Consider the following 19,360-nt stretch of genomic DNA (forward strand, 5'->3'; position numbering starts at 1 on the left):
ATAATTTTGCAATATTGGGGGACCAGGCGGCAAGTCCTGAAGGACTTCCTTCATGCTCAGGCCTCACCAAGCTTTTATTGATCCGGGATGCACCCATAGCATAGCCCTTAGGCAGGTGACCCCCTAGTAACAAGCAGACTAGCCCATCAGCAAGGATTTACATAATAATAAATGGGGGAGCAGTTTCAGCTACCACTGTCTGGACAAACAGTGGTGGCGCCTAGCTCTGACCTTTGCTAGGGCTTCAAAGGCACCCAACCTTCGGGGGGTTTCGTGGAGTTCTCTGTCTATGCTATCAGATAGTGAAGGCAATAAACAGTTTCCCACACAGCACCACCCTGATATGGCCGGTTGGCCAGCCACAGTGCATGTCATAGAAACTGGTCGTTTCAGGCACTTGGTTTTTACATTTACACTGATAAAAGTGAAAAATGCAAGTTTGTGTCACTCTGCTATGTCCCCCAGCCAATCAGGATGAGTATGCAAATTAACCCAACAAAGATGGTGGGTAATTTGCATCGGCCAGTGGGAGAAAGATCAATATCATATGATCTCACTCATATGTGAAAAATAACTAAGAACATAAAGTCATGAAAAAATAGACCTAGAGACATGGAGACATGGAACACACTGGCAACCCTTAGAGCGAAAGCAGGAGAGGGTGGAGGGAGGGTGGAAGAATTCAACCACTGAACTCATGTGCATATATGCATAACCCATGGACACAGACAGTGGGGTGGTGAAGGCTTTGGGGGTAAGGAGCTGGGAGAGGGAAGCAGGGGTAAAAAAAGGGACATATATAATACTTTCAGCAATAAAAAGAAAAGAAAAAAGCCAGCTCTAACCGGTTTGGCTCAGTGGATTGAGCATTGACCTGCAGATTGAAGGGTCCCAAGTTTGATTCTGGTCAAAGGCACATACCCAGGTGATGGGCTCAATCCCTACTAGGGTGTGTGCAGGAGGCACATGATCAATAATTCTCATCATTGAAGTTTTCATCTCACTCCATCTCCTTTCCTCTCTGAAATGAATAAAAATACTTTTTTAAAAAAGCCAAAGCTGTCTTTGGAAATTCAGGTCCCTGTGACCCCAGAACTGAACTTTCACAACATTGCCTTAGTGCACAATACCCGCAGGGCACTTGGAGTCTGCCTTTCCTCCCATCAGGACCACATGTAAACTCACTCCTCATACTGAGGCTGAAGAAGTTAGATGTGAAGTGAGTGGGGAGGTTAAATGGAGGCCAGCTTGCAGTGTGTGGTGGCTAATGACCAGCTAATGATGCAATGACCAGCTAATAGTTTGGATTTAGAGTGGGTTTCATTGGTCTCTGCACTCACCCTCCCCCAAACACACACACTCACAGCCAACTCCTGATTGGACTGTCTCATGAGGAATTGGCCAAGAGGCTCAAGTGTTTGTGAGAAAATGATTGATTTCTAAGAAATCCTTACTGCAAATAGCTGCAGGGTGGGGTGAACAAGAAGAAAAGAGAAGAAAGGGGCTTAAAAAAGGAAACAGTAAGAGGGAGAAGACTATAAAAGAAGAGCCCAGCTGCACAGAGATCTCAGCTACTCCACTGGCCACCTCTTCAGTGTCCCCTGCAGCCCAGGATGAAATTGATTCTGCAGTAAAGAGGCTGTTATTGCTAAAAATGAGCTACAAAGTGACAACCGGGGAGAACTACAGGGCCGACTGCCTTCCAGAGAACCTTGCACCTGGGTTAGTTGCCCAGGTGCCATGGAAGTTGAAGTGCATTTTGTGGACCCCCGAACTGTACAGAGGAACAGTGCAAAAGGCAGTGACTATGACAAGCTCATTGTTCTGTTTGGAAGCAGTGACATTGACCAAGAGCTGATAAACAGAATAGAGAGAGCCAGGGACCAGAGACCGCACCGCTTCCTGCACAGATGCACATTCTTCTCACACAGAGACATGAACCAAGTCCTCGATGCCTATGAAAACAAGAAGCTGTCTCGCCTGTATGTGGGCAGGGGCCCTTCTTCCGAAGCCATGCATGTAGGCCACCACATCCTGTTCATTTTCACAAAGTGGCTGCAGGACATGTTGAATGTGCTCTTGCTCATCCAGATGGCAGATGAGTAGAAGTACCTGTGGAAGTCCTGACCCTGGGCCAGGCCTATGGCTATGCTGTGGAAAACACCAAGGACATCATCACCTGCGGCTTTCACATCAACAAGCCCATCTTCTCTGACCTCGACTACATGTCGTTGAGCCCAGACTTCTACAAGAACATGGTGAAGATTCAGAAACATGTGAACTTCAACCAAATGAAGGCATTTTTTGCATCGCCGACAGTGACTGCAAGGGGAAGGTCACCTTTCCTGCCATCCAGGCTGCTCCCTCCTTCAGCAACTCATTCCCACAGATCTTTGGGTGCGAGATGGACGTTCAGGGCCTCATCCCCTGTGCCATCAACCAGAATCCTTACTTCAGGATGGCAAGAGATTTCACCCCCAGGATCTTCTATCCTAAACCAGCCTGCTACATTCGACCTTCTTCCCCTCCCTGCAGGGGACTCAGACCCACAGGAGTGCCAGCGAACCAAACTCCCCCATCCTCCTCACAGATACTGACAAGCAGATCAAGACCAAGGTCAAAAAGCATGCATTTTCTCGAGGGAGAGACACCATCGAGGAGCACAGGCAGTTTTAGGAAAACTGCCAGGTGGACATGTCCTTCATGTCCATGACCTTCTTCCTCGAGGATGAGGACCAGCTGGAGCGGATCAGGAAGGATTACAGCAGTGGAGCCATGCTGACCTGGGAGCTCAAGAAGGAGCCCGGGGAGGTCCTGTAGCCCCTCCTTGTGGAGCACCAGGCCAGGTGCAAGGAGGCCAGGGAGGAGATAGTCAAAGATTTCTTGATCCCGCCCCACCCAGAGCTGTCCTATGACTTTCAGTAGCGCCCATTTTATATCTGCACAGAAAGAACCATAATTTACCCAGAGGCTCTGTCACATGGCTTCCCATTCCTGGTGTCTGTAACTCTGTGTGTCTGACAGTACTGTTTCTCCCTGTGTCATCCTTTCCAAAGAAACCCTGTGAGCTGCCTGCTCTGTCCATAGTAGGACTTCCATTGGAAATCATCCCACTCCACATAGACCCTTAAAGCCTGATGGTTAGAGAGCCTGTAGTTTAGATGTTCATTTCAGGAAGTTTAATGGTCACAGGCCTATTTCAGCCCATCCTCCCCCCCAAAAAAAACAAACAGAAATGCTGGATGTGCTTTTGACTGAGAGATCTCCCAGCTTGAAAGCTGCTTTTCACACTGAGTATTGGCCCCAGGTGGCTGCTTTTATTAAGTTGAGTCTGTGGGAGAAACTTTCCAGCTCACTTCCTGAAATCCAGACCTCATGTGTTCTCCTGGAACCTCTGCCCTTCCCTGAGCCTCCCCATGCTGCTTCCAGGGACTGGCCCTGAGCACAGGTGCTGTGCCCCCACCCTGTGTCAGCTGAGGGGAATGGGTGTCCTTTGTAGAAACCTTTGACCTGACACTTGATTGGCTGTGAGGCATTGCAAGGAGCAGTGCCCTGCTGGTGTCCTGGGCTGTAGAGAGCAAGCAGCAGCCCCAGGCACCAAGGGAAACATTCAGTCTTGTGCCCTGGGTAGTCTGGGAAAGCAGAAGAATATCCCAGGAAATCCCTCCATGGAGGTGCAGGGTCCACTCCTGAGCACAATATCCTAAATAAACTTCATTTGGTCCCACGGGGGGTGGGTGTAGGGTTGGAATATATATGTGACATACAAACCATGTTTCCTGGCCAACCGACCTTTGTGGACAGCCAATTGAATTAATTAGCCATTTCAGTGGGAAGAAAGTTAGTTTGTCTGTATCATGTTCAGGCTGCCCTACTTCACATTTAACACCCACATTTTTGGAGTCATGGGAAATCTCTGTAAGACAAGTCATCACATGAAAAGAAATTACAAGAAACAGGGACTATCAGATATGATGATATGCCTTAGGGATTTTTGTCCCTAAGAATATTAAAATTAAAAGCAGATTTGAAAAGTGTTCCAAAAGGTCTAACTAAATAGTTAATTTTATAAAAATATTTTACTTCATTCTATTCCATAGATGAGTGTATATTATCTTTCCTTCGGCTAAAGTGTGGCATCATTGATTTAATATATGTATGAATATATTTTTCTTCCAGATCAGGGGGGCAGTAAATTTTAAAGTAAAAATTCAGATAGGAAATATGTTAGGCTTCTAGGCCATATGAACTCTGTGACAATTCCTAAATTCTCATGTTGTAGTGCAAATGTAGCCATAGACAATTCACAAGCAATTCAAAAAATTACTTTGGCTGTGGGTTACAAGTTTTGCTTAAAAAATAATTGTCATAATGCATTAGAAACTGAATATTACCAGAGTGATAGTTCTTTCATATTGCAGGATTATTTTGGGATTCATCCCATGCTTTAGCTGGCATAATTTTTTAAAAAATATGTTTTTACTGATCTTCAGAGAGGGAGAGGAAGAGAGAAAAATATCAATGATGACAGAGAATCATTAATCGGCTGCATCCTGCATGCCCACTCCCCTCACTGGGGATCATGCCTGCAAGCCAGGCATATGCCCTGACCAGAACCAAACCATGACCTCCTGGTTCATAGGTCAATGCTCAACCAATGAGCCACATCGGCTGGGCAACAAGATCCTTTTTAAGTAATTCTTTTATTTATGTTTTTTTTAAATGAATGATTGAAATAAAAATAGAATACTACTAATGCTATAAAAACCAAGAGGAATATATTGAAAATATTGGCTTCATAGTTGGTAAAATAAACACAAACGTAATATTGACGAACCCAAGCAGAAGCTGATTTAGAAGTTTTTATTTGCACTAGGTGTTAAATTTACAGATGTTGTGGAATAAAAGTTGTCTATACACAGTGAGGCACTCATGTTGAATTCTGACTGATGTTAAAATGAGAGCGAGACACTAGCCAAGTGAGTAGTAAATAGAAAATTGTCTAGTCCTCTTTTTCCTCTGAATCCTCCTCTTTGGGTTTGGAGAGGAGTTTCATTACTCGGGGTATAGGAGTGGTCACAGACTCATATTTCCACCCCTTCCTCATAAACATCTTCTCAATCACACCTGGCATCCTGTAGCCCTTGCTTACAATGAAATCTTTGAAGGCAATTGGTCCATAAAGTTCATCAAAATTGTCTGGTTGAAGATGCCTTCCATTGCTCCAATGTTCCTTGGCACGGACAAGTTTAGGGTCGAGCAAAGGCTGGTCATTGGCCAGCTTTTTCCAGCATTTGGGGTCCTGGTACCATGCTCCATACCTTATCTTCTCCCGTTTGGGTTTATAATGGTCTTCTGGTTTTCCGAGTTTCGTTTCCCAGTTACCTTCCTGCAGGGAGAATTTTCTCTGCTTTATTTCATCTAGCTGTTTGCAGGGCCTGGTATTCAAAGGAAGCTGGCTTGTTTCCTTTATTTTGGCTGTATTATCGGTCAGTGGGACATCAAGGTTAATTTCAAACTTTTTCATGATGTCCTCTTTATCATTGACTATGTTTTCAAAATTCTCATTCATCACTCTGCAGAATTCAATCACTGATGATCCTCTTTGTTTTTCATAAACAGGAAGTTTGCGGATATCCATCATGCATGATGCTTTTGTCTCTTCCTCAGGAAACAAACTGCTTAAATCTGACTGGAAACTCTCCTTGGTGGATTCCAGGTGGGCTTTTTCTGCAGGTTCTAGGTTGACCTCCTGGGGAGGCTCCAGGTTGCCCTCATCAGGATGTTCTTCACACAGGTGTGTGGGGGTCTTCTTTCTTTCCTCGGTGCCCTCATAATACGCCCACGTGTCCTCCAGCACCCTGTCAGAATCTAGCACTTCCAGGACCTTGAGCAGGAGGTCTGGAGGGAGATCTTTCTCCAGATTCGGGCAGTTCGCCAGGGAATGCTGGGTCAGGCTGGCTTCAGTGTTCTCTACAAAGGCCTTCCGTGCTGGCTGGGCTGCCAAGAGCGTGGAACACAGGTCTGCTCTCTTGGGCGGCTTCCTGTGAATCTTTTTGGGCGGAGGGCGGGGAATTCTATGAGCAATCAAGGGGGGAAATCCCTCCCAAGGGCCATGAGTGATCACATCTTCAGCAGATGGACAGCCCGTTCTGAAGTCCTCCAGTCCCTCCTCCACAAATACCCACCGCTGGCTGTCCATGGAGGCGGGGCAGTTCCCAAGCTGTTTGTTCTGTCTGCAGAGATAGCAGGAAGGCAACCTGTCCCTGTCCTTGAAAGAGGGCTTACATTTCACGCACAGGGGCAAGGGCTCCAGTGGCCTGAGCCCAGGCATCAACTTCTTTCTGGGCTCTGGCTTCTTGTCGAGCTTCGGCCCTGACTGCCACCGCTTGATCACCCCTGACGCTATGAGCGCCTTCTTCCTCAGGTCCGACTTTAACAGCCACCCCTCATGGGGCTCAGGTAAGGGCCACTGCTGGCCCGCCATGGCGCCCTTGGCCCAGGGCGCACAGCGGCCTCAGGGGTTTGTTGTCCCAGCGGCCCAGTTGCTAGGAAACCATTGCCAGGTGCTGCCACATTCTTATTCTTTCCTGAGGCGGGTCAGCACGCGCCCCTGCACAGCCTGCATTGTCCTGGGATGGCCCGCAAGGTTGCATTCTTGCTTGTGGTAGAGAACTATTCCCGTGTATCGGCACAGGGCAGCTGCCCATTCATCTATTGATGGACTTTTGGATTGGTTCCAGTCTGAGGCTGTTTGTAAATCAAGTGGCCATGAATATTTCACTTATTCACATCTTCATACAAGTACTTTCATTTCTCCTGGATAAATTATAGCTAGGAATTGAAAGGCGGGTGCTTCTGAGAGGTTTGTTTTTTCTTATGGACTGTACTCACAGCCCTCAGGTTTTGATATTTGCCCAAATATGGGTGAGGTGAGGCATTGGGTATACAACTTAATGTGGCTCCCAAAATCCCCCTCAGAAATCAAGATCAGTTATCTTTTAAGGTAACATTGCCAACATAATCTGAAAAACAGTGCCATATTAAAGTCTGAGGGCAAAGGATAGATCAGTACTCCTACTGAACCTGTCTGAATTTAAAACCCATGTGTTGTTCACCATTGATTTTCTTTTTAAAAATAGTATTTGCCTTTTTTGGATACTGGTATGTTGCTTGGAAAGAGTTTGGTTCTTTGGTGTCCTTTTTAAAATTTTACTGAAATAAGCAGAGCAGTTCCCTGTGATAGTACAGGCCTAAATGCTGTTCTACCATGTTGTATGGTTAACTGTTCCTCACTTCTGCAGCAAGACCCTTCCACGTAAATTATTCAATGCCTGTGCATCTGGTTTTCTAGTCTGGCTGACAGTAAAGGTCGCTATTGCAGGCCCTGTGTGAGTATCAGTTATCAAGAATCCTTTCCAGTGGTTTCTTTCCTGGCTTCTAATAATGTATTCACACAGGAGCTGATCAGTAATCAGTGGAATCATTCGTGTGGGGGGCAAGGTTCTGTAGTTCCCTCTCTTTCTCTCATTTTACTCTCTGGTTGTCTGCCTTGAGAACTCTACCCACCTTGTTCTCTACAGTGTCTTAGCTCCATCTCCTCTACATACTAGTAGCGAGACTGCTGGTCTTTGCTTGGGTTCTGCCTCTCTGAGCTGTGGCCTAGAAACTCAAGGAATTTGGAGCCATCATAGGACTCACTTCCTTTATTTACTATCTGTGAGGGATCAGTCTCTGCTTCCTGATGTCCAGTGCCTTTCATAATTTTATCTTATTTTATTTCATTATTTTTCCAGGTGTTCCAGGGCATATATCTGATCCCTGTTACTCTATTTTGGCCAGAACAGAAAATATAATTTACTTCTTTTCTTTTGTCTCCATCAATTTGTAAGTCTGCCTTTTCAAAGGTCACCGATGACTTCTAAACCATCAAATACCTTAAAATTCTTGCTGTTCTCCATGATTAGAGATTGTAGATCACACATTACTGAACAAATTCCTCTCTTATAATCCATAACAATCTATTTTCCTTTTTTTCTTACTGCTCAGGATACTCATCTACTTTTAAATCCATAAAATAAATACTAACTCCTTAGCATATAACATTAGATGTTTTACCATTTCATTGCAGCATAATACACTCCATGACCATTGATGCTGTTGCAAATGGTAAGAGATATTCCTTTTTTACAGGTGCATAGTATTTCATTGTGTAAATGTACCACAGCTTTTTTATCCACTGATCTGCTGATGGGCAATTGGGCTGTTTAGAAATCTTAGTTACTATAAATTGCACGGCTATGAACCTTAGGGATGCCTATATTCTTTCTGATTGGTGCTTCTGATGTCTTAGGATATATTGCTAGGAGTGGGATCACTGGGTAAAATAGGAATTCCTTTTTTAACTTTTTGAGGTAACTCCATACTGTTTTCCACAGTGGCTACATCAGTCTGCATTCCCACCAGCACTGTACTGGGGTTCCCTTTTCTCCACATCCTCTTTAACAGTTTTAGTTTATTGATTTGTTGATGATAGCCATTCTGACAGGTGTGAGATGATAACTCATTGTCAATTTAATTTGCATCCCACTGATGATTAGTGACTGAGCATGTTTTGTATATCTCTTGGCCTTCTGTATGTTCAGTTTGGAGAAACGTCTATGTAGGTCCTTTGTCCTTTTTAAATTGGATTGTTTGTTTTCCTTTTGTCAAGCTATATGAGTTCCCCACATATTTTGGAAATTAACCCTTATTGAATGTATGATTGTCAAATATATTCTCCAATTAAGTGGGCTCTCTTTTCACTTTATTGATGGTTTCTTTTGCTGTGCAGAAACTTTTTATTTTGATGTAGTCCCAATTTATTTATTTTCTCCTTAGTTTCATTTGCCCTAGGGAATGTATTGGCAAACATATTGCTACAGGAGATGTCTGAGATTTTGCTGCCTATGGTTTCTCCTAAGATTGTTATGGCTTCATAATTTACTTTCAGTATTTTATCCATTTTGAGTTTATTCTTGTGTATGGTGTAAGTTGGTGGGATAGTTTTTTCTTCCTTCCCTCCCTCCCTCCCTCCCTCCCTCTCTCTCTCTCTCTCTTTCTTTCTTTCTTTCTTTCTTTCTTTCTTTCTTTCTTTCTTTCTTCCTTTCTTCCTTCCTTCCTTCCTTCCTTCCTCCCTCCCTCCCTCCCTCCCTCCCTCTCTCTTTCTTTCTTTCTTTCTTTCTTTCTTTTTTTCTTTCTTTCTTTCTTTCTTTCTTTCTTTCTTTCTTTCTTTCTTTCTTTCTTTCTTTCTTTCTTCCTTTCTTTCTTTCTTTCTTCCTTCCTTCCTTCCTTCCTTCCTTCCTTCCTTCCTTCCTTCCTTCCTTCCTCCCTCCCTCCCTCTCTCCCTCCCTCCCTCCCTCCCTTTCTTTCTTTCTTTCTTTCTTTCTTTCTTTCTTTCTTTCTTTCTTTCTTTTTCTTTCTTTCCTTCTATTTTCCAAACACCAATTATTAAAGAGTCTGTCTTTACTGCATTTATGTTCTTGCCTCCTTTGTCAAATATTAATTGAACATAATGGCTTGGGTCAATGTCTGGGTTCTCTGTTCTATTCCATTGTTCTATATCCCTGTTGTTTGTGTGTGGGTCTTTTTGTTGTTGTTGTTGCTGCTGCTGCTGTTTTTTGCCAGTACCAGGATGTTTTGAGTACAGTGGCTTTGTAGTATAACTTCATATCTGATAGTATTCTTTTTCCAACTTTGGTCTACATTTTCAAGATTGCTATGGCTATTCGAGGTCTTTTTTTATTCCATATATAGTTTTGAAGAGTTTGTTTTAGATCTGTGAAATATGCCATTGGTATTTTAATAGGAATTGCAATGAAGCTATAGATTGCTTTGGGTAGTATAGACATTTTAATGATATTGAGTCTACCAGTCCATGAACACTGTGTATTTTTCCACTTGTTTAAACCTTCTTCTATTACTTTTTTGAACATTCTACAGTTTTCCAATTGCAGATCTTTAATCTGCTTGGTTAGATTTATTCCTAAGTACCTAATTTTTTTTGTTATAATGGTAGATATGATTGTTTTCTTAGTTTCTTTTTCTGAGAATTCACTGTTGGTATAAAAAAATGCCATATATTTCTGGGTGTTAATTTTGTAACCTGCTATGTGGCTGAATTGATTTTTTATATCTAGTAGTTTTTTGGTGGAGTATTTATGGTTTCTATGTACAATATCATGTCATCGTCAAATAATGCAAGTTTTATATAATCTTTTCCAATTTGGTTACTTTTTAATATTTTCTTCTTGTCTGATTGCTATGGCTAGGACTTTCAGTACTATGTTGAACAAGAGTGGTGAAAATGGTAATCCTCAATTTATTCCTGGTCTGAGTGGAAATTGTTTTAGTTTTTGCCCATTTAGTATGATGTTGGCTGTATGTTTGTCATATATGGCTTTTATTATTTTGAGGTATGATCCCTCCATTCCCACTTTGCTGAGAGTTTTTTTTTTTTTTTATCAAAAAAGGGTGTCGTATTTTGTCAAATGCTCTTTCTGCAGCAATCGATATTTTCATGTGATTTTTGACCTGCCATCTGTTTATATGAGATATCACATTTACTGAATTGTGACTATTGTGCCAGCCTTGCAACCCCATACTAAATTCCATTGGTCATGGTGTATGATAGTTTTAACGTATTGCTGGATCTGATTTGCTAATATGTTTTGAGGAATTTAGCAAATAAATTCATCACGGATATTGGCCTATAAGTCTCTTTCTTTGTAGTGTCTTTATCTGGGTTTGGAATTGAGGTAATGTTGGCCTTATAGAAAGAGCTTGGAAATGTTCATTCTGCTTGAATTTTTGGGAATAGTTTGAGGAGGATAGGTGTTAGTTCTTTGAATGTTTAGTGAAACTCACCTATAAAGCCATCTGAACCAGCACTTTTGTTTGCGTGGATTTTTTATTTTTTATATTTTAACCTGGGGCCCGGTGCATGTAATTCGTGCACTGGGTGGGGGGCGGTGTCCCTCAGCCCAGCCTGCCCCCTCTCACATACTGGGAGTATCAGGCGTTGACCCCCATCACCCTCCAATCGCAGGATCGGCCCCTTTCCCAGGCCTGATGCCTCTTCCAGAGGTGTCAGGCCTGGGGAGGGGACCCTCATTTCCCCAGATCACTGGTTCTGCCCCCAGCCCAGGCCTGATGCCTCTGGCCCAGGCGTCAGGCCTGGGCAGGGGACCCCCAGACCCCTCCAATTGCTGGCTCTGCCCCTGGCCCAGGCCTGATGCCTCTGGCCCAGGATTCAGGCCCGGGCAGGGGACTCCCCTCTCCCCCACATCACTGGCTCCGTCCTTGCCCAGGCCTGATTTCTCGGCCAGAGGCCTCGACCCCCATCAACTTCCGATCGCCTGATCATCCCCTTGCCAGGCCTGACGCCTCCGCCAGAGGTGTCAGGCTTGGACAGGGGACCCCCATCTCCCCCCGATCAATGACTCTGACCCCCGCCCAGGCCTGATGCCTCTGGCCCAGGAATCATGCCTCGGCCGGGGACCCCCATCTCGCTCTGATCGCTTGCTCCACCTCCCCACTCAAGCCTGATGCCTCTGACCCTGGCTTCAGGCCTGGGCAAGGGGACCATCACATCCCCCCAATCCCTGGCTCTGCCCCCGCCCAGGCCTGATGCCTCGGCCAGAGGAGTTGACCCTCATCACCCTCCGATCGCCGATCACCGGATCGGCCCCTTGCCCAGGCCTGAGGCCTCAGGCAGAGCTGTCAGGCCTGGGCAGAGTACCCCTAGCTCCCCGAGGTTGCAGGCTCCGCCCCTGCCCAGGCCTAACTCCTATGGCCAAGGCATTAGGCCTGGGCACGGGACCCCCAGCTCCCCGCAATATCCTGCTCTTCCCCTGCCCAGGCCTCACACCTCAGTCCCAGGCATTAGGCCTGGGGAGGGCACCCCCAGCTCCCCGCGGTTGCAGGATCCGCCCCTGCCCAGGCCTAAGGCCTCTGGCCAAGGCATTAGGCCTGGACAGGGGACTCCCAGCTCCCTGCGATCTCCCACTCTGCCCCTACCCAGGCCTAACGCTTCTGGCAGAGGCATTAGTCCTGGGCAGGGGACCCCGAGCTCCCCGCAGTTGCAGGCTCTGCCGTGCCCAGGCCAAACGCCTCTGGCCAATGCGTCTGTTCCGGGCAGCGGGGACCCGCAGCTGCAGCGGCCCCACGATCGCGGGCTCCGCTTTAGGCCCAGGCAAGGGACCCCTAGCTCCCAGGACTGCCAGCTTCGACCATGCCCAGTTCCCATTGCTAGCTCCACCCCTATTTCCTGCTATCACTGGCCAGGGCGGCAAAGGCACCCGATTCTCCAATCATGGCTGGGGGGCAGGGAAAAGGCGGCCCCCAGGGCCGCCTTTCCCCTGCCCCTCGGCTCTTAGCTCCCCCCTGGGTTTCCGATCACTGTCACTGGCAGGGGGGTTTTCCTGCTTTCCCTTTCACCTCCCTGCATTGTGCCTACATGTGCAAATTAACCGCCATCTTTGTTGGTGGTTAACCGCCATCATAGTTGGCAGTTAATTTGCATATCGCCCTGATTAGCCAATGAAAAGGGTAGCGGTCGTATGCCAATTACCATATTTCTCTTTTATTAGTGTAGATCACAGTTTCAATTATATCAGTAGATATTGGCCCATTCAGGTTTTCTGATTCTTCTGGATTGATTTTTAGAAGATTATCTTTTTCTAAGAATATGTCCATTTTGTCCAGGTTGTTCAGTTTCTTTTGGAATATAGTCATTCATAGTATTTTTTTTTATGGTCCTTTGTATTTCTGTGGGGTCAATGGTTACTTCACCTATCTCATTTCTGATTTTTTTTTAAATTTTGGTCCTCTTTATTTCTTGATAAGTTTGCCTAGAGGTTCATCAATCTTGTTTATCTTTTCAAAGAACCAACTCTTGGTTTTATTGATCTTTTGTATAGTTTTTAGAATCTCTATTGCACTTATTTCTACTCTGATCTTTATCATTTCCTTCCTTCTACTTTTGTATTTTATTGTTGTTCTCTTTGTAATTCTTTAAGTTGTAGGGTTAGATAATTTATTAAACATTTTTTTAATAGACCTGTAATGCTGTGAACTTACCTGTCATGATTGCTTTCACTGCATGCGATAGGTTTGGTCTGTTGTGTTTTCATTTTCATTTGTTTCCAGGATTTTTTTTATTACTTCTTTGATCTTTTTGGTATACCCTTTATTGTTTAATAGCATGCTATTTAGCCTTCATGTGTTTGGAGGATTTTGAGTATTTTATTGTAGTTGATTTCTAATTTCATGCCATTGTGATCTGAAAAGATGCTTAATATGATTTCAATCTTCTTAATTGTAGAGAATTGTTTTGCGTCTAAACATGCAGTCTATCTTTGACAATACCCCATGTGCACTTGAGAAGAATGTATATTCTATAGTTTTTAGGTGAAATGTTCTGAAAATGTCAAATAATTCCATCTGATCTAGAGTTTCGTTTTGGATCACTGTTTCCTTGTTGAATTTTTGTCTAGAAGATCTATCCAATGGTGTCAGTGGGATATTAAATTCCCCCTCCTATGATTATAATGCTGTTGATCTCCCTTAAAATCCTTCAGATTTTTTCTTTATTGATTAAGGTATTACATATGTGTTCTTATCCCTCCATAGCCCCCCAAATCCCCACTCATACCCTCACCCCCCTGGTGTCTGTGTCCATTGGTTAGGCTTATATGAATGCATACAACTCCCAGATTTTTTTATATGTATTTGGATGCTATGGTATTGGGTGCATATATGTTTACCAGAATTATATCCTCCTGTTATATCAATCCATTTAGTAGTATAATGAAATGGCTTTCATTATCTCTTGTTATGGCTTTCACTTTGAAGTCCATTTTGTAAGATGGGAGCATTGCTACCCCAGCTTTTTTTTTTCATTTCTGCTTGCAGTTTATTAGCAAAGAACTGATAGGAAATTTTTTATGTGTGAGCCCTTAGTTCTGAGGTGGGTATCTTGTAGACAGATATGGGTCATATTTTCTTATCCATTCAGCTACCCTATGTATTTTTATTGGAGCACTGAAGCCATTTACATTTAAGGTTATTATTGATAGCTACCTATGTATTGTCATTCTTATTCTCTATGTCTGTGACTTTCTCTTTATCTCTATTTCTTCTTCTAACAACAGTCCCGTTAGCATTTCCTGCAGTGTTGGTTTGGTGATAATAAACTTTTTTAGCCACTTTTTTAAACTTCAAAGGTTTTTATTGCACTTTTGATTTTCAATGATAACTTTGCTGGATAGAGTAATCTTGGGTTCAGTCCCTTGATTTTCATTATTGTATATACTTCATGCCATCCCCTTCTGGCTATAAGTGTTTCTATTGAGAAGTCAGCTGACAATCTAATGGGAGCACCATATAGGTAACTTTCTCTCTCTCTCTCTCTCTCTCTCTCTCTCTCTCTCTCTCTCTCTCTATCTCAGCCTTTAAGATTCTTTCTGCATGTTTAATGTTTTCCATTTTAATAAGTATGTGCCTCAGTGTTGGTCTTTTGGGGTTCATCTTGATTCAGACTCTCTTGGTTTCCTGAACTTGAGTAATTTTTTCCTTTTACCAGGTTAGGGAAAATTTCTGCCATCATTTCTACAAAGAATTTCTCTATTCCTTTGTCAGATTCTACTCCTTCTGGTACCCCTATAATGCAAATGTTGTTACATTTCATGTTGTCCCAAAGCTCCCTTAGACTCTCCTCCTGCTTTTTAATTTTTTTCCTATTTGCTTCTCTGAATGGGTGTTTTCTTCTACCCGTCATCCAACTCGCTGATTCAGTCCTCAGCTTCTTCTAGTCTATGCTGAATCCGTCCAATGTGTTACTTATTTCAGATATGTCGTTCCTCATTTCCAGTTGATTCTTAAGTATTGTTTCAAGCTCTCTTTTCATGTTGGCGTAGGTCTCACTAAGCATTATAATTCTCATTAAATTGCTTGAAGTTCTCACTGAATTGTTTGAGCACCCTTATTACCATTACTCTGAATTGTTTATGTGACAAATTCTTTACTTCCATTTCATTTAGTTCATTTTCTGCTGATTCCACCTTTTCTTTCATTTGGGGCTTGTTGTTTTTTTGTCCCCCCATTTTTGCTGTCCCTTTGATTTTGTTTCTGTGTATTAGATCAAACTGCTATGCCTCCCAGATTTTGTGGGGTGGTCTTCTGTAGTAGGTGTTTGGGGAACCCAGTAGTGCAGTCTCTTAGATCTCCTGAGCTGGGTAATCTAGGCAAGCCCATTACTTGAGTTATTTGGGTTCTGCTGTTGTAGTTGGGTTTTGAATGTTATTGTCCATTTCATGGATGGAGTCTCCTCTTAGGCTGGCTGACTATGTGGCTCATCCCCAACCATTTCATGGGTGCTGTTGTGGAAGTGCTGAACGAACAGAACAAAATACAGCATAAAACACACACACACACACACATTGCCCTAACCCAGTGGTCGTTAAACTGCGGCTCTTTGGCCCCTTGAGTGTGGTGTGCACGTACAGTGCAATTGAAACTTCGTGGCCCATGCACAGAAGTCGGTATTTTGTGGAAGAGCCACACTCAAGTGGCCAAAGAGCCGCATGTGGCTCACGAGCCGCAGTTTGCGGACCACTGTCCTAACCGGTTTGGCTCAGTGGATAGAGAATCAGCCTGCAGACTCAAGGGTCCCAGGTTTGATTCCAGTCAAGGGCATGTACCTTGGTTGTGGGCACATCCCCAGTAGGGAGTGTGCAGGTGGCAGCTGATAAATGTTTCTTTCTCATCGATGTTTCTAATTCTCTGTCCCTCTCCCTTCCTCTCTGTAAAAAATCTCAATAAAATATATTTAAAAAAAAACAAAAACACACACACAAAAAAACAAACAAACAGAATAAACAAAAGAAAAATGTACACAAGACGCCTACACCACCAGAAAAAGCAAACATCAGAGAACAGATAATTAGGAAGGAGAAATAGAGTAAGAATGATCGATAAAGTGGTATAAAAGGGTATATCATATGATGAGAAAATAAAATGAAATAAATGAATAATAAAAAGAACAGATAAAAACAATAAGAAAAGGGGATCTGGAATATATAGATGCAGAGCTGTAATAAATAAAATCAGAATAAGGAATTAGAGTAATATGGGAAGTTAAATGGTTTAAAATATAGGAGGGAGAAAAGAAATTACAAGAAAGGACCATAAAAAAATCGAAATGGAAAATTGTGGAGAAATCAAATATATGTAAAATAAGAAAAAGAAATAAGATGAGAAAGCAGGAGAGAAAGAGAACAAATTGAGTAGTGAAAAAAAGAAAAAAGAAAAAATTGAGTAGGAAAGGGGAACTGGAAAATTAGATATATGAACAAAAGAACAGACTAGAATGTTAACAAATCAATAAAGCAGATAGATAATGAAAATTAATTTAGAAGAGAGAAAAGATAAAAAAGAAAAGAGAAGTAAAATTGGAGGAAAAAAGAGAATAGAGAAAAGCAAGGGAGAGAAAAAAAGTGAAGTGGTATTTGTTTCAGCTGAGTTTAGTGCCCCATGGGTGCTCGCTTTGGATCCCACTCTTCTGTCTGCCAATTCTGGGCTTCCTGTGATGTACTTAGGTATTAACCCCTATTAGGAACTGTCTTTCTATGGCTTTAAGCAACCTACTTGAAGCTCCAAGGGATTCACTGATCCATCCTTTGTCTCCACAGGACTTGGCTGCAAGTAGGAGGGGTAAATCTGCCCTCTAAAGTAGGTTTGTTAGCAGCATGGGGCTCTGGGATGGGCCAGCAAGTTTCCTCTGGTTCCCCGGACTGCACCTCTGCTCACCTTTGCCTGCTAGCTAGCTGTCAAACTTAATCACTCAAAAGTTTGTTTCTGAAAGGGCTTTAGGCAGGGGAGGTGCTGTTTTGCTTTCAGAGAATATGGTGGGTTTTCCTGTCCCAGATCTATTCCTCTATGAGTGGCCCAAAGTATTACTCTGCCCTCAGCTGGACAGAGATCCTTGTATGGAAACCAGTGGGGTTGGCTGGAAATCTGGAGGTTTTTTTTTTATCAGTTCTGTGTAGGGAAATTATCTGTCTGATTCCCATGATAGTGGGGCTGATGGCCCCTCCCCTAATGCAGTCACTGATGCTCCTGAGACTGTTCAAACCTGTAAGCTTGGCCTCTGCTTTTGTTTTCCCTGAAAAGCTCAAAATGCAGGGTGTGGCATGCAGGGCTTCTGTGTGTGGGGTGGGTTGTTAGAGTGTCTTTTTGTTTTTGTTTCTGTGTTTTTTTTTTGTTACCTGCCTTCTGGCTGCCATGAGCGGCCGGCCAGCTCCTCTCAGGAAAAACGACCATTTTGGTTTGGGGACTTAAAATCAAATGCTCCTGTCTGCTGCTTTTTCAAGTCTCCCCATAATGCTTTCCACCCCTGCCTCTCCTTAGGTATCTCAAGTCCACAGCTCCCTCCCTGCACCAAAGTCTAGGTTGAGTAGCTGCAAATGAGAACTCCTGTTCTCTGGGTTAAAACACACACACACACACACACACACACACACCCAAAATTAAACAAATCTATGGTTTTTCTCTCCAACCATCTAAAGCAGTGGTTCTCAACCTTGGCTGCCCATTAGAATCATCTGGGAATCTTTTTAAAATCCTGATTTCTGGGCCTCATCCTCCGGAAATTCTGTTTCTTTGTTACTAATGTTGTGGCCCCACCCCATAACAAAGAAACAGAATTTCCGGAGGATGAGGCCCAGAAATCAGGCTTTTAAAAAGATTCCCAGGTGATTCTAATGGGCAGCCAAAGTTGAGAACCACTGAAAAGGCTCCAGGATCTGCTGTGGCCAGCACCCCTGCTGGCTTTCATGGCTGGATGTTTCTTGGGCAGCGGTTCTTGGCTCTTATGCTCCTGGCTGTGTAGCCCAGCCTGGGTTCCAGGCCTCTATCTTCTGAGGGAAAAGATCCTCCCATAACCCAGCGCTCCCTCCACACTCTGAGCCTGCCACCCCTGGGAGCTCAGTCAGCTCCTCTCACAACATCACCCTTCCTATGTGTCTCCAGGTGTTTGCTGTCCTTCTTTGATATACGTCTCCTCCTGAGCTGGACCTCAGCTGGTAATTTCAGGTGAATGTTCTCCAACTTAGTTATATTTTCATTCAGGTCCTGGGAGAAGGTACACAACAAGTATGCCTATTTGGCCCTCATTTTTTCCTAGACCATATTTTATTCTTTTGATAAGGTATATTACATTAGTTGTATTTTGGATGTTAAAATAACTTTAACATTCCTGAGATATATCCCACATGGTCATGGTATATGTTCCTTTTAATATGTTGCAGAATGTGGTTTGCTAGTATTTTGTTAAGGACTTTCTTTTTTAGAATAGCCAATTAAATTCAAGAGCTTTTACAAGGGTAGTTTTTTCTTTTTTAATCCTCACCCAAAGATATATTTTTATTTATTTTAGAGAGAGAGAAAGGCAGGGGGAAAGAGAGGGAAACCTTCATGTGAGAGGGAAACATCAATCATTTTCCTCACACACACATCAGTTACCTCCTGTATGTACCACTACCAGGGATGAAACCCAATAGGTATGTGCCCTGACTGGGAATTGATCCTGCAACCTTTTGGTATATGGGATGATGCTCCAAGCAACTGAGACACACTGGCCAGGACTATAGGGGTAGTTTTTGAGGCAAGTATTTGAGAGCTTTTTTCTGGTTCTCTGGTAAACTAGCTGGCATATGGTTTGCTTGAGGTTTATTTTTGTTTGTTTGTTTTGTTTGTTTGTTTGTTAACCCAGAACATTTATTCCGTGACTTATCATTGAAATCATTAATATCAAGTGGCTGCTGCAACAGCTGCCTTCTTGGGTTTAGTTGTTGTTTCTTCACAGAATCCATGCCTGAATCTGTGGTATACAATTTTAGGAGCCTCATTTAACCAGTCTCAGTGATATTTCATCTTACAGGCTTGGCACAACTTTCTCTTCTGCTTACCACTTGCAACAGGTTGACTTCTAAGGGTAGTAAGCCTTTAAACCACAGCAGTGGCACATGTGTGTGTCTTACTGTGATGCTTTCCAAATGATGGTGTACCCTTCATCATCTCACTTCTGTGGCCAAGACCCTAGCTTGAAGTTTGCATAGAGCTGCCAGATTCTTTTTTATGCTTACCACCAGAACCTGCATTATTGTTAAGGTCAACATTAGGCTTAAACTGTCTCAATCTATGTTTCAAATAAAGTCAGTTTCTTCGGGAAGGACTTTACAAAAATCTATGTTCTTAAGAATGTCTCTTCCCAATATCCAAAGTCTCAGAGTTGGATACTGGCATGATAGCCCTGCTTTAT

At 43.3% G+C, this 19,360-nt stretch overlaps 1 protein-coding gene and 2 pseudogenes across 1 annotated transcript; 1 reads left to right on the forward strand and 2 right to left on the reverse strand.

The window, feature by feature from the left end:
• Positions 1-501: 501 nt before the first annotated feature.
• LOC132223665 (tryptophan--tRNA ligase, cytoplasmic-like) lies at positions 502-2,925 on the forward strand (annotated as a pseudogene).
• Positions 2,926-5,002: 2,077 nt separating this feature from the next.
• Positions 5,003-6,487, reverse strand: LOC132223666 (putative protein FAM47D). The gene has a single exon (XM_059678730.1). The coding sequence runs from the start codon at positions 6,485-6,487 to the stop codon at positions 5,003-5,005; it is 1,485 nt and encodes a 494-aa protein (XP_059534713.1).
• A 12,362-nt stretch (positions 6,488-18,849) lies between these two features.
• On the reverse strand, positions 18,850-19,116 carry LOC132224992 (large ribosomal subunit protein eL37-like; annotated as a pseudogene).
• Between the last annotated feature and the right edge of the window lie 244 nt (positions 19,117-19,360).

This window comes from Myotis daubentonii, chromosome X, assembly GCF_963259705.1.
Source record: "Myotis daubentonii chromosome X, mMyoDau2.1, whole genome shotgun sequence".
Lineage (NCBI taxonomy): Eukaryota > Metazoa > Chordata > Mammalia > Chiroptera > Vespertilionidae > Myotis > Myotis daubentonii.